Source organism: Arthrobotrys flagrans (genome assembly GCF_004000055.1).
Source record: "Arthrobotrys flagrans strain CBS H-5679 chromosome Unknown unitig_0, whole genome shotgun sequence".
NCBI lineage: Eukaryota > Fungi > Ascomycota > Orbiliomycetes > Orbiliales > Orbiliaceae > Arthrobotrys > Arthrobotrys flagrans.
In genome coordinates, this window is record NW_027137550.1 from 2,308,023 (window position 1) to 2,323,987 (window position 15,965).

The 15,965-nt window shown below is 33.3% G+C and overlaps 2 protein-coding genes across 2 annotated transcripts; one reads left to right on the forward strand and one right to left on the reverse strand.

The window, feature by feature from the left end:
- Positions 1-600: 600 nt before the first annotated feature.
- On the reverse strand, positions 601-924 carry DFL_003733 (uncharacterized protein; the record flags this gene model as incomplete). The annotated part of the gene is made up of 2 exons (XM_067632713.1): positions 601-823; positions 893-924. The coding sequence occupies 2 exons, from the start codon at positions 922-924 to the stop codon at positions 601-603; spliced, it is 255 nt and encodes an 84-aa protein (XP_067490954.1).
- A 1,619-nt stretch (positions 925-2,543) lies between these two features.
- DFL_003734 (uncharacterized protein) lies at positions 2,544-3,189 on the forward strand (the record flags this gene model as incomplete). Its single annotated transcript, XM_067632714.1, has 3 exons — positions 2,544-2,595; positions 2,658-2,691; positions 2,766-3,189. The coding sequence occupies 3 exons, from the start codon at positions 2,544-2,546 to the stop codon at positions 3,187-3,189; spliced, it is 510 nt and encodes a 169-aa protein (XP_067490955.1).
- Positions 3,190-15,965: the final 12,776 nt, after the last annotated feature.

Below are 15,965 nucleotides of genomic sequence, written 5' to 3' on the forward strand. Positions count from 1 at the left end.
GCGAGCGCCTAGCTAACAGTTATCCGTACCTTGTATTTTATGGCCGAGCAAGTTATTAGCCCCCTTGTGCTAGCGGCAGGTCCCTTCACGGGCAGGGGAAGCTGGGTCAAATTAGGGTATGTAGGTACATCCATTGTCCCAGATATACGGTATTGCTCACTATTGCTTATTCTCGAGGCAAGCTGCCATCCTACCGAGGCTACTACATAAATATAGCGGCAAATTTCGAGATTATTTCCGTGTCTATACAATTTTAAATTTTAGATATGGACTCATAGTTATCGAAGTGTGATATGAGTGAAATCGAATTCTCAAGAACTACGATTGACACGAGAGCAGTCTACCAGCAGAGGGCTGTACAGAACTCAAGGCAACTTTTCGTAGCTGTATCCTTGTCTCGTACCTCCTTCAATCTACGGCCCTCGTTACAATTTTATTCATGTGAGTGTGAGACTAGACAAGGCGCCACCTATTAATGGGCTATCCAAATTCGGCTAACTAGCCATCGGAAGAATCGGGCGAGCTCACGCAGGTGCGTTGTGTCTTCACGTTCCCAAAGCTCTATGGATGACGGGACGTTCAGAAGGCGTGATATCATGCCTAATCGCTTGAGGAGAGCGAGAACGCCTCAGAGGCTTGAATTCTGTCTCTTTGCTTCTTGTTTTTAACGCCCGCGGACTGCGACCCGGAGGCTTCTCCGTCAGGACTCCACTCTTCTCCCGCCACCATTCGCTTCGCCTTTTCACGGCCGGTGAGGTGCTGGCTGGCCATGAAAAGGCGATTCTCATAGAAAAGAGCGATGAGGAAGGGGAAGTTTGGGCGACTATTTGCCAGAAATGTTTAGGTGCAGTTTTCACAGTCTGATACTAACTGTACAACGGTTTGAATTCACGATAAGGCAACCAAGTTGCGAGGTTGTTGCATTTTTATCCCTCAACGCACACCAACCCTTCTTGTGTGACGTTCTAGGTCGGTTAACGGGTTGACGGTCTCGTATCCGGTGGCGTTCTGAGAACAGTTGGACTATCCCCAAAATTTGTTAGAACACTAAAATATTATGATTCGTCTAAGAAGCCAAAAGCTTAACCTCGAATTCATGGAAGTGGACTCTCTCGTTACGAATCCCGTGCCGATCTCATAACACCTACCGCATGGCGGAATCCTATACATGCATTTCCATATGTGACTATGTGATATTATCGTGAAAGTATCATTATAATAGAGATCCTGAGCGATCCATATTCGCACTGGGCCGTTGTAAGCCGGTGAATTCTGGCCAGTGAGATTGGTTGAGAGAGATGTGGCGTTCTTGTGGCGTTCACTTGGCTCTGCAGGTTGGAAACATAAAAAGAAGCCAGAAATTCGTCAAGTCTCATGCTGGAGGTTTCTAGCCAGACTTCGGTGTGAATAGACAATGAACGGGGGCGATTTTCGAGCGCTGATTTGCTTGGAAATTAAATAAGATTTACGGCCCTCTGAAAATTTCAGTGAAGATGGCCAGTATTTTGAAGACAATATTGAGATCTGACGTCAGCAACCCTGATAATGTCAGAGATACACCACAGCTTCGGTACGGGTTACAAACTCATCGGACATAATTAACTCCGTAGTATCCTAGTATATATTTAGCTTTCATCCACGTTTTTACCCACGTACCACGAGTCCTTGCATATCTTTTACATCTACATATGTACAAGGTATGTATTATAAGTGTGTACATGCACACGCAAAAGTACCACGGTCAACCCCTCAACGGTAAAAACTTAATTCCCGCGGATAAAGCAGGCTCCCCAGCTCTTTGGCTCTCTTCTAACCTATTTTCGTGATAGACGCTAGTACAAATGAAGTCATCTAAAGTCATGGGATGAGAGTGCATTAGATGTATGTCTTATGCCTACAGCCCATTTAGGATTAGCGCCTGGTTATAGTCCCCACAATCGTCACGTTAATCGATAACACAACGGACTTACTATGTAGAACTACCTTGAGTGAGGGTAATATGTCGGTTAATGGTTCCGCTGTAAGTTTCTGCACGGCCCGTTACCGTTGAGATCGCTCAAGGGTCCATTGTGGGTCCATTACGAGCTTTTTAGAAACACATGCATGAAACTTTAGCTTTGATTTGCTTTGATATAGAGCAGGGATGAATATAGAGAGTCATACGAGAGTCCATGCAGAACGCCATCAAGGCTAGGGGTTCAATTGAGCAGTGAGCTCCTATTATGTAACAAGAGGTGCATAGATTCGTGCGTCAATATTGCAATTAGGACAGACGGCTCAACAGCGACTTTGAGGGTTTCGAGGCTTCAGCGATCGCAGTCGACGGCGCAACGGAGAAGATGGATTCAATGTTTTCTTATTGCCATTGTATGGGCATCTTGCAATATAAAAAGAAGGCATATTCTCCTCCCCAAGCTCATCATTCGAGATCATCCTCAGCATCGATACCGAACAGCAAAAGATTATAATCCACATAACCTCAGTATCCTTACTTTATATAACTCTACGGATCAAAGCAATCCAAACCCATTAATTTATTCGTAATGTTCTTCTCAAAGTTCCTCATTGTCTTCGGAGCTACTGCTGCCAGCGCCCGTGAGAATCATTACAACCCCTCAATTGTCTTATATTCAAGAACTCTAACAAAAAGGTTCTAGTCGCCGTTCCTGCCAACTTGAAGCACCCAGCCAAGTAAGTGATTGATTGCCGAAAAGCTTCCTACATAGCTTTGATCTTCGAAGTCCTAATACTAACGCCTCTAACAGAGCTGTCGAGAAACGCGCAATCGAAGATGCCTTCAAGCTTCAGGTCCAAGGTGGACCACTAGACGGCAAATGGGTCGTCGGAGCCTACGACACCACCGGCGCCTTCGTCGACACTGCCGGCGAGGCTGTTGAATTCTCCCTCTCCAGCGGCACTCTCCAAAGCCCAGTCGGCAACCCAGGTATCTTGGGTCTTCCTACCATTGCGTGGATCTTCTTCGATAACATTAGCAACCCTATTACCGGTTGCTCCATTGACCCTGTCACTTCTCAGCTTACAGGCTGCACTGCTACATACGGCAGCACCTACAATTACGACGTTTTCGGCGCTGTTGTTCATGATGTAGTTTGGGCTATTGGTAATTCTGGTACTAATTGGCCTGCTCAGGATGGACACTCCTTCAACTTGACGGCTTTCCCAGCTTAAATATGATGCCGCTGTCCCTTCAATTCCTGAATACCGTGGAAAGTATCGGATATCCCTGTCCTGCATTAATGTAAATTAGCAACAGAGTATTCTTCAAACCAGCAGATGGCCGGAAACTAGTTTAATGACAACGCAATACTGACTGAGATGTGCTTTGAGCTTGATATCAAACTTGTCTGAAAACAGTCAGTTAATTACACAGCACGGTATTGTATGACTGAGGCCAATAACTTGCCTACAAAAAAGATCAGACTTACCCTGAAAGGACTGGCATCTTACGACGAACGATATGAACACACCTTTGCGCCAAAAAACATTTGCCGCAACGCAAAAAATTCGATTTTAAAAATTTTTATTTTAGGCTTCATTGTCTCCTCTCTCTGTATTATCGATAGCAGCCTACGATGCCCGTTTAAAGCTAATTTAATTGGGAGGACAACAGAAATCTTATTAAGTATCTTATATTTAAGAGTAATTTTATTAGATCGGATATCTTAGTTAAATTGAAAAGTTTATAGGCTTCGAAGGTGCGTAGTTTAAGTACTCAAAGTCTTAACTATAAAATTACTTAATGGGGTTATTAATTACGAAAACTAAATAGAGATTAAAGGTAAAAGGCTTTTAAAATACAAATATAAAAGATAGTCGACGAAAGCGGCTTATTAAGTTAAAATTAAGAACTTTTGAATAATATCAAAGATCTTATAAAAGAAGGGGCTACTTAATTAAAGATACTCGATGATTTGATGCCGAAATGGCTGAAATTAATAAATCGACTGCTTTCGTCGATAAGATATTATTATAGGCTTTATTTTAGAGTATCGTTTGGGACGAAGTTCGTAAACTTTAAAGCTGTGAAAGAGATCGTAGCATAAACTTTTATGAAAGAAGGGTTAAAAAGAAAGAATTATTAATACGTTATCGTTTATATTAAAGAGATTGCATTATTAGAAGTTCTTGTTATTAAAGAAGTCGTTCGGAAGGCTATTTACGAGCTTAATTTAAAAAGATATAAAATTAAAACGACTGTTTTATATCGAAATAGATTTAAGTTTCGTGTTCTTAAGTTGAATATTATGTGATTAGCGAATAGTTACGATAAATTGTCCATTTTTAAGTTTTAGATATATAGGATTATTGACGCTTATTTTTAATACATTTTTTTTATTTACGTCAATATCAGTAATCGAGCAGTAGTGGCCGTTCTGTACTTTTATTTATTAGTAGTTCAGAAATACGGTTTATTTGTTTTAATAAGAACTAATAAAGGGACCGAAATCGTGATAATAATGGAAAGACAAGTCAGACTATAAATGGCAACTATAGAAGAAGTATTAAAAGTTAAAAATTATTATTATTTCGAGATTAACATTTATAACATTCGTATTGAATTATAGTGAGATCGATTGACTTTATTAATAATAAATAATTATTACGCTATTTTTCTTTAATATAAAGATAATAAAGAGTTTATTAGTTTTAAGTAGGATATTATTACTTTACGCTTCGTCTATATAAATTTTTTAAGAAAAGACGTTTAATTCTTCGTTAACCTATATAATTAATATTTAATTTTATTTCAAAAAAAGCGGGAGTACTATTTATTAATAAGTAAATTATAGTATCTTTATTACTATTTTTCTAAAGACTATTTAAACGAAAAGCTGCCGATTAATTCTGAGATTATAAAAAATATGCTACGAGAGTTAGAGGTCTACGATTAGAATATATATATATATTCTATAATAAATGCTCTTTATAGGCGAATTTTAATTTAGAATTGCCTATCGTAAAAATATAATAGTCTCATTAAAGGAAAGAGCGTTCACAGAGAAATATATATAATATTAAAAAATAGGTTATATAAAATAGAATAAAAAAATAGCTTTAAAGCGGTTCTCGAGATTAAAATACCTAGAGATGAAAGAAAATAACTATAGAAAAAGGCTAAATTATAAAAAAAGAAACAAGAACTATACGAAAAATTAAAATAAGAAGTAAAAGCTCGAAAAGGTGACGAAGTTTACAAGATATACGAAAAGATGCTAGTAATTAATATATAATACGATAATCTTAATCTCGATCCTTTACAAAAGCTATAGTTAAAAGAAAAAAAAGCAATAACAAAGGAAAGAGTTATTAGAAAAAGAGATATTCTTAATAAAGTTTACTAGAAGTTAATAGAGTTTATTAAAGTTTAACTAATTATAATAAATATTAACAGAACTACATGAACGTTAGAATCAAACTCTAGCCGTTTTACTACAAATTACACGTAGAGTATGCGTATCAATTTGAAGTTCGATGGAAATAATAAAACTATAAAAGAGTAGTATTAAAAGAAAGCTGCTAATATTATCAAAATTAATATTAAAGTATTTCGGCATTAATATAAAACATAATAAAGAATCTTCGATAATTAAAATTGTTAAAGTTTTAACTTTTCTTTTAATCGCTTCTTGTTTCTTATCATTTGACATAAGGTCGCAGAAGGCGATATATTTTTTCAAATATATATCGTTTTTAGAGTCTTTTTTATCTTTTAAAAAAATAAAGATAATTAAAAGATTATTTTTTTAAATATAGCTACAAAATCGCTTTTTAAAAGGTTATAATATTTTAAAAGTCTTTAATTATTTACAACTTAAGCTTTTTCGGTGAATTAGAAGACTATCTACATTAATAAATATAACAATACTAAATCTAAGTTTCAGGTCTTTGGCTTTGCAAGTAGCACAATATTAGCCTTTAAAATAGTCAAAGTTATATTTTTTTAATAAAAGAACGTTATTAATAACAAAGTTTATATAATTATCTAGAAATTCGATAAGATATATAAAACAGTTTTTATTAATTATAATAAAGCAATCGCAGCATAATAAACTCTAAGCAAAAATTCAGACTATTAAAAAAGTCTTCAAAATAATCATAAAAAATATTCAGGCGATACTGTGATTAAAAGAAAAACTATATAACATAACATAAACTACAGACTTAGAATAAGAAAGTATCCAGATTTAGATTTCGAAACTCGCAAATCAAGATTATAACTATTATTTTAATAAGTGCAGTATAAAATCTATTTAGGCTTTTATTTTACACAGACTTTTCAACTTATGTAAAAACAACTCCTATCTAGTTTAACACTCTGTATAGACTTAATTCTTGTTTAATTTAATACTCTATATATTTAAATATCTAGTTTAAATTTAACTCCTGTCTAGTTTACTTTGTTATTTCTTTTGTTAATTGTCTATTTAAACCGCTATATTTGTTGTTATGTATTTAAAAACTAAATAATAATTTAAGTATTAATCTGTATTTACATTAGTATATTATTCTCATTTTGTGATATTTGTGTATTATCTTAATACTTCGATTAGTTTTTATACGATTTCTTACATCGATTATATAGTTAACTAATTTAAGATTCTTTTAGCTATTCAAGTCTCTGATAATTGTTTTATAGTAGTCGCTTTATAAAATATGCTTGTTTTTGTGCAATAAAATGATATTATTATTTATACTATCGTTAACGATAACAGATTATTTAACGCTAAAATATTTTTTCAGCAAAATAACCTCGAAATAATTCTTTTTAAAATTATTATCTAAAATAAAGTTAATAGTAGAAGGTAGTATAATAAATTAAGCTAAGTAACAGCTTCTTTATTTTTAAAATATACTTCTATTTTAAACGCTAATTTTTTATTTTTTTTAAGATATTATGCGTCTATATAAGACGAGGTTTTTAGAGAATACAATACTAGTACGTGTACTAATAATAACTAGAGTACTAATATGAAGTTTAATAGCGATATTAGCAGCTCTACTAGTATTATTAAAATAGTACGACTATTTATTAAAAATATAATAGGCGATAATTTAACAGTTCGAGATATTAGCAAGGTTTACGCCGTATTTTATATAATAAGTTATAATCATTATTATTTCATAGTTCGCTAAACTTTAAAAAAGAGTGAAATAACAAAGGAACGAGACAAAAAAAAGTATAAACGACAAAACGCTACAACAAAGCAAAAGAATATATACGAATAATTAATAAGAAGAATAAAAGAGAAAAAAGAGATTGATACTAAAATAAAATTTTTTCATCTTTATGTGCTTTAAAAGTAATTCTTTTGTGTCGTTCGTCGTTATTATACTTAATCGAGAATTTAATAAAATTAACGCAGATCTCTTTTTATATGTTTTCTGAAGTTTAAGCTTTAATATTAAGTTGTTGATAAATAGACTCTTATTTCTTTGTAGACGTTCGCTAAGTTTTCTTTTTTTAAACATTCTCTTTAAGTATTACGGTTTATATATATTTTATTAATTTCGACTTTAACTCTAAAAAAGCCTCTTTTAAAAAAATATAGAAAAATAGTTGTATTAGTTTTTCGTCTATTAGTTGTAAAGGTTTACGTCTACCCTGTAGAGTCCGGAATGTATGTAGGTCTATATCTGTATGGTTGATGATCGGTTGTTCTAGATACCAACACATCGTACCTCCTATTTATAGAGCGGTACGGACTAACCTGGCTGTACGTTTATTACGTTATCACTACACCCCAGCTCGCAATAAAGCGTATAGACAGGAAGATAAATCCAGAACGTAAGTTTTACAACATACAAACTAGTTAATTTTATAGCATAGCTTTTACAACGTACCAACGGAACTAAACAGTTGGCTATCTTGAGACAATTGCTGCCTTATATAGCGTACTAGTATTATCCTGTGCTTATAATAGCTTATATAACTTCTTAAATAATGCACGAGAAACTTAACATAGGAAGAAAACTCTACTAATCTATTAAACCTATACGCTTTAGGCTCAATAGTTCCTACTAGACTTAAATAACTATTACGTTTCATATATATATACCTTAAAATTTAATAAACCTGTAATAGTATTAGTGTAGGCTATACACCCCTTAATGCATATCAGTAGACAATAAGCGTTAATACAGTTTTGTGCATAATAAGCACAACATCATATCCTATTGTATACGGTGGTGCGTATAAAACAGTTATAGTTCTATTTATAAAATCTTATCTAATAGTTATACTTTATGAAATTGTACAGTTCTATAACATGTACGGTATAGGCAGTATGGGTGTTAACAAGAATTAACTCTGTAATATCCCTAGCTTAAAATCGTACGATTTTATAATTAATGTAGTAGATTCTAGAATTATGGAGTATGTATAGAAATAAATACTTAACTAACTGTTTCCTTTGTTGAGTTATTAGTTATTCTTCTTCTTCTTTTACTATCACTCTCTAGCTTTTCTTTGTATTTATAACTGAAGGTTTCTCTCTTTTATATATTTTTATAATTATTTCCTACCTTTCTCGTGTCCCTATGGCTTCAGCTGCCGGTAAACGTAAGAGAGGTGGTGCAGCCGCAGGTGCAGGTGGTGAGGGTGGTGACTTTAGCGGTATAGGGCGCTATAACGTTATCGTTATATACTTAAATTATTACATCTGTGCCATATCTTGTTAGTACTGCTACGATTTTCAGCGTGTGTGTATCGTAGCCCCAAATACCCGGTCAGGAAAGTGTGCATTCTGTGCGAAAGTGAACACAGTGTGTACTTGGAGTAAGTAACATTATTTATGTTTATGTGTTCTAGATTGAAGCTAATCATTTTTGTAAGATTATAACGTTAGAGCACCTGGTACCTCTAGGCCTAGTATAAACTACGTTGTTTATAATCCTCTTTAGTTGGTTGTTATACGTGGTAATCCGTAATATTACCAAATTACTGCTCCACAGCTATATGCCAGTATTGCTAGGACGCTAGCTAGCTAACTTCATGATATAGACTTTAACGGCCTCCCTCCCGTTAGTGATGACTGTATTGTAGCAGGTAGTGTATAAGGTCCTGATAATGGTACAGGCGTACAGATCCCTTAGCTACCCTATCTGCCTGCGAATTTAGACGCAGTGCAGTTGGCTGTATAATTGGCTGCAGCTAATGCAGCGTTAGCTGCGGCTTTAGTTCCAGGACCTGCTGCCCCTGCTCCTGCCCCGATCCCCGCAGTACTACCCCCAGCTCTAGTACCTAGAGTTGTTTCGAATTAACAGGTACTAGACGCCGTTAATGCGGTACGGGCCCCAGCTGGTTCTGCTGGTACTACACCAGATTTGCAAGCAGTAGCTGCTAAGATCGTTTGTATTCGTACGAGAGTTAATGCGTAAGTAATTATATGCCCTTATACATAAACTTCAGCTAATTATACGTTTTAGGCTGTAAAGTTTTTACACAGCGTAGAGAAACGTTCCGGGTTTTATTTAGCTATCTTAGAATAAGATCGTTTTATTTTTATTTTTGTTTTAAAAGGTAGAGATTTTTATTCTTCTGAAATTTTGTATTTATATTAATGAAGACGTATTTATCCTTCTTATTTAAAACAAGTTAGTATTCTTAAAATGGAGATCGTAAGCCGTACGATGCAGTAGCTTAATCAGCGCGTTTACTATCAGCTCTTTCGTTCTAAAATGTACCAGCTTAAAGATACGCTTTTCCAATTTACCTCTTATCTAGAAGTACTGAATGTCATAATACTTAATATATTATTAATTTCTACCAGTACTGTTCATCGTTATTATAGAAGTACTATCCATAAAGAACGTTATAGAAGATAAAGGAATTTGAACGTTCGATATAAACCTTACTAATACTAATTCTAGAAGTTTCCGTAACCACACCCCTTTAATGCCTGCATGATTTGATGTAATTACTTCTGCCTCAGTTAAAGACTTCGCAATAAAGGTCTGAAGCTTGCTTAACCATAACACTACGCTTCCTACTAAGCGATACACATAACCTGAAGTCAACTTGCGTGCTATAAATTCTAGGCTGTAGATTTAACCTTAATCTACATCGCTGTACCCTTCTAACGATAGTAAGAGTTATTCTTCTAAGATGCTATTTTAATTATAATATAGAGCCTGTTGATAAGTTCCACCCAGGTATTAATATACCTAGATAATAGCCTTCCAGTATTCCTCTATTAGCGTACTAGAATACTGTCCTAACTTTGCAATAGTATAGGATAAATCTATGCGACTTTCCTACGCGGCATATATTAAAGATCTTAACATACTACGATAGATCTGTACATCTTCTTCTTTTAGTAACGGCTAGCTGTTATCCTTTGAAAGTCGTATGCTTAGATCTATAGGAGTCTCTTTATTCTTTTAGTTTAATATATCAAATCGCTCTAATATATTCTTGCAGTATTTTTCTTAGTTGATCTGTAACGTTTTAGTAGTACGGTTATATCTTATATATAAGCTTAGAAAACATTTTACTTCTTCTATATCTTTAATCTCGTACTTCTTTATTAAAGCAGTTTTAACTTTCTAAATTATCGATAGATCTTTTGCAAATATAAGGAAGTTATCGACGTAGGTGATAATTATTATGCCGTCGGTGACGTATAAGTATTTATCTACAGGGCTCTTTTCTATTTTAAATAAGAAGTCTTTACTTAGTAACATATGGCTAAGATCTTTATTCTATAAGTAAAGGGCCTGCTTCAGTCTATATAGTAATTTTAATAATAATAATACTACAGCTTTTTTTAAGACCGTATAATCTTTAGATATGACTATAATAATCCTCTCTGCGATTAGTAGAACTGCTTTTAGAAAGGCCATTTTCATATTGAGTTAGTATAGTTTTAAGTCTAAAACTGCAGTTAATATTAATATTATACGTACTATATGTAAATTAACTATTGGAGCGTAAATTTCCGTGTAGTGTATACCGAAGCGCTGCTTATATCTTTTTACTATAAGCCTTGCTTTATGTAGGATCCCCGTTTCTGTACGCTTACGAGTGAATACCCAACAAATGCCTATAAGCTTCGTACTTGTTGGTACTTCTGTAAGTTTATTCTAGATATTATTTTCGAAAAGCGAAGTAAGCTCTTTCTCTATAGCCTTAGACTATTGTTTAACTTCAGCTAAGAATATAGCTTCTTTATAAGATTGGGATAAATTGAAGTTAATAGCTGTATTATTTGCTATTACTAACGTAGAACTCTTAAGTCTCTGGTCTTTACTGCCCTTAAAACATAGAGTTATATTTACACGAGAGTTACATATAGCTTCGATCTTCTAGAGTCTTCTACTACATCATAAAGTAATAATTTTATTTATAATTCTCATTATAAGTAATATAATCTCTTCATCATTATTCTTAAGATCTTAAACGCTAGGCTTAGGACTTTCGATATAAACCATAAAATTTAATTATTTGGGTATTATTCCTTCCAATAATACGATATTAATATACTTATTCTTTTCATTATATAGTTTTTTCTTATTCAGTTCCTTTATAAGCGTTATATCTTTAGGATCTGTTGGTACAGAAATTAATAGGGCTAAGCCTGTATATGGCTTCTTTTAGTACTTCTTATTAGTAAAATAACTATTAAAGTCTTCTTTTGCAGGTATAGAACTTTTAACGAAAATAATATTCTGTATGATTAAGATGATACGTTTTATTAGATTCTATATCCTATACTATTTTAGCGTAGCGGTATAGTTTAAAAAGATGCCTTTCCACGCTTTATACTAAATAAGAAGCTTCTGACGTCGTTCTTTTGGGACTGTAATATACGCAAGGCAACTAAACGGATGTATACGGCTGTAATCTACTGGTATAAAGTTAAATTATTTAGATAGGGACGTAGATTTGGTCGTTAGCAACCTATTACTAATAGCACAGGCTGTAGATAAAGCTTTAGGCTAGAAGACTTTTGGTAATCCTAATTTAATTAATATAGTTGCTGCTAGCTTCCGTAACGATCTGATTGCACGCTTTATAATACTATTCTACTCGTGTGTATAAGGAGCCGAAGTTTCTATTTTTATATTATATTTAAAATAAAACTCCTAGATATCTTTCTATAGAAACTCTCTAGTATTATTTATTCGTACGGCTATAACTCTAGAGCCAGGCCCTAGTTTGCCCTTTATCTAAATGACAAATTGTATAAATCGTACTCGATATTTATTACGTTCCGCGAAAAAACGTATCTATTTCATGCTAGTAGCTTCGTCTACGATTATAAGTACATACTTCGCCCGTTCATGCATCTTATTCGTAAGATCCAGATGACGTCGATATAGTAAAGCCGTTTGGAATAACCCTACTATATCTATATAAATACGTTTAAAGAGGCGTGTCTTCTTATCAGTAACAAGTTCTGTATTACGATGTACAGTATCTTTTCCTAAGGCACAGGGCTCGTAAATCGGATTGCTCTGTTTATTAAAAGATAGTTTCACCCCAGCTCAAGCCATAATCCTATGTACTGCCCTTCAACCTGCATAACCTAGTCTCCTATGCCATTGTAATAGATCTGTAACTTTAGTTAAAGACGTAGGAGGCATTATCTCCGTAAGTACCACTGTAATTATTAAAGCAATAGCCTCAGTTAAGAAGGTATTATTATCTAGTTGTTCTATCTTAAGCTCATCTATACTTTTCAGTAAGTAGAGTCTTATCTCAGGATCGAAGGAAGGTTCTACAATTACAAAATTATTTTTTTTAAAAATAATCTTATGCGGCCTAAATAGTATACTTATATCTCTCTCTATTAATTTCTTAACAGAGCAAAGATTTAGTGCTATCTTAGAAGTATAAAGAACATCCTGTACTATTAGGAAGCAAGAAGGTATCTCTATAATAACTTTACTGTAACTTATAGCAAGTACTATAAAGTTATCTCCCAATTTAATATCCCTTTCATAGACAAAGGGAATATAACTGCCGTTCGTGAATAAGGCTATATTATTACAGATCTAATTATTTACGCCTAAATCTATATACTATATAATTAAGGAGGTAGTGCTCCTCTGCCTTCTGATCATATTTACAGTGTACAAGGTAAATACTTTACGTGGTTCTTATACAGCAGTATAGACTTTAATTCTAATCTTGATTTTTTAGTTCTTAAACTTAAGATGAGGATATTTTATATAATACTTATCCTCTGGATGATTCGTCTTACCGTAAATAGAATATAGATTATATTTGCTTGCCTTAGTACTAAAATTAAGCTGTATAGAATCTCCTGATTTAGAAGTTCGTATATTTTTATCTAAATAACTTTTCTTGTTATTGCCTTATCCTAATTCTTAAGACGTATCAAAGTCTATAGTACGTTTAAACTTCCTCTTATTCTTCCCAGAATAAGTAGTTACTACGCCTACGACTATAGTTTGTAGCTTTTATATACCTTTGTCCTTAGGCTTAGATATACCTTTCCGTGTCTCCTTCGCGTTCCTCTCTATAAGTAAATTGCGAAGCATAAAACTTTGAAAATTACTAAACGTCCAATCCTTTTTATTAAAAGATACAATCGCAATAAACATGCAAGCGAAAATCTTAATAATTACGTTTAAGGACTCATAGATAGCACCGAGTATTACGTTTATTAAAATAAAGTCACTAAATTCTCCGCTTGCAATAGAACGGCGTTTTTTTTGTATATTAATAACGTCTTTAAAGTACTTCTATACACCTGTATAAGTATCGCGTCTATCGATCTTAAAGGAGAGAACTTTAAGACGAGTTTCAAGTACGCTTATAGCTATACGGCTATCCAAACAAAAACGCTTCTTAATTATGTCCATCATATCTTCTAGCGTATAGCTAAAGAGCGTTGAACGGATTACTTCGTATACAGATTATTATATATACTATTCAGCAATAGCCTTTACTATTTTATACTTCTTTATAAGTATAAGAGCAAGGTTTTCTACAGCCTTATTAATCATAATTGTAGTAGATATAGTGAGTACTGTAGTGGCTGCAGTCTCAAAGATATTAATCAAGAGTTCTATCGGCATATCCGCAACGAAATCGGCCAAAATATAGCCGCACTTCGACTAAAACTGTAGGAACAGTATAATCTGCTCATACCAAGTATGATAGTTAATACCGTTTAGAGCCAGCCTATGCTCTGCGGGGAAGATCGACATTTTAATGCGTTTATATAGGTAAACCTCCAGTTAAAAACAGGTATCGATACCGTTCAGGAATTAAAGTCGCCTGAATTACACAACAGGGTATATAACGTATAATTAAAAATGTATAGATGGTAAAGACTCTTCCAATAATTTGGAAGTCGTGCTAATAACGTGTAAAGGTTTACATCTACCCTATAAAGTCCGGAATGTATATAGGTCTGTGTCTGTATGGTTAATGATCGATTGTTCTAGATACCAACACATCGTACCCCCTATTTATAGAGCGGTACGGACTAACCCGGCTGTACGCCTATTACGTTATCACTACATTAGTTATTCTTATTATCTAGTAACCTGTTAATCTTGTTTATGTAGCTCTCTTGAAGCTTTTAATTCGAAACCTATCTAAATCTAATAATGAATTTATTCAAGAGATATTTAATCAGCGCCCGAATTATCAAGAAATAATTGTTAGACTTTAAGATACATCAGGAAAAAAACATGTTTCCATCCTGCTATTCTAGCAGGGGAGTTTCTATCGCGCTCCATCCTGTGCCATCTTAGTATTTTTAAGTTATATAATTGGTTTAAAATTCGCTTATTTTTGTTGTGGTTTTTCTTGAACCAATCATATAGCAGAAAAAACCGCGATGGAAACCCCCCTGCTAGGATGGGCAGGATGGAAAAATGTTTTTTTCCTGATGTATTATTTTAAGGTCTTATTAATTCTATACCCTTAGTGAAATTTTTGTCGAAATTTGTAACTTACTTTGAATAATTTCTAGACGATAAATCTTTTTTACGTTAGTTTTATTTTAATGTTATACGTAGTTTTTTTCGAATATCTCGAACATCGAGTATATGATTTTAAATTCGAACGCAATGTTAGATCGAAATCAGCGTATAATAAAATGAATAGTGAATGAACTGATTTTTTTTTTCTATCTTTTTTAAATCGTTCGCTATTTTCTTCTGAATATTTAATTTAGTAATAATTTTTTAGTCGTCGAAAGATTAGTTAATCGTTTTAACGAGTTTATTAATATTCTATCCTTGAATCTAATTTATTGTCGTTATTAAAAGTATTAGTGTATAATTAACTTTGATATTATAAGCCGATATTTATTTAGTAAAATCCACGATACTTTTGTTTAGATGTTTTAATTATCAGATAATATTTGAAGCTATAAAAAGCAAATTATTTGTATAATTATAAGTTTAAGTTCTAATTTTATAAATTATATTAATATAACTTATTTGTTAATCATCGAAACTTAAACCATGTCGATAGATTCTGTTATTAAGCAATTAGTTGTTACTTACGATTGATATACTTATAATCTATCTCTAAATTATGTTGATAACAGGCTTTTATTTAGTCAGTTTAATATCTATCACGCTGCCTTCGAACTGTATGATTTTGAGCGTTTACATGTTAATAATATTCTATTGAATGCCTTGGGTAATTCAGATATCCCAGTTTTTATTACATAACCTTAAATATAATTAAAATAATTGAATAGCCGTAATTGGGCTGGAGTTTTAATTTTTTTGATTTCGCGGTAAATTTTTTTGAAGTCGAATTTTTTGCGTTGTGGCAAATGTTTTTTGACGCAAAGGTGTATTCATATCGTTCGTCGTACATCTGGTACTAGACTGCCTGGTTACACAATTAATGCAACAAATACAACACATAGTTGTAACGTCAAACACTAGCGGTCTTGTCACAGCGATGTTGCGCGACTCAAAAGGTCACAATTCGCCCACGGTAGCTGTTT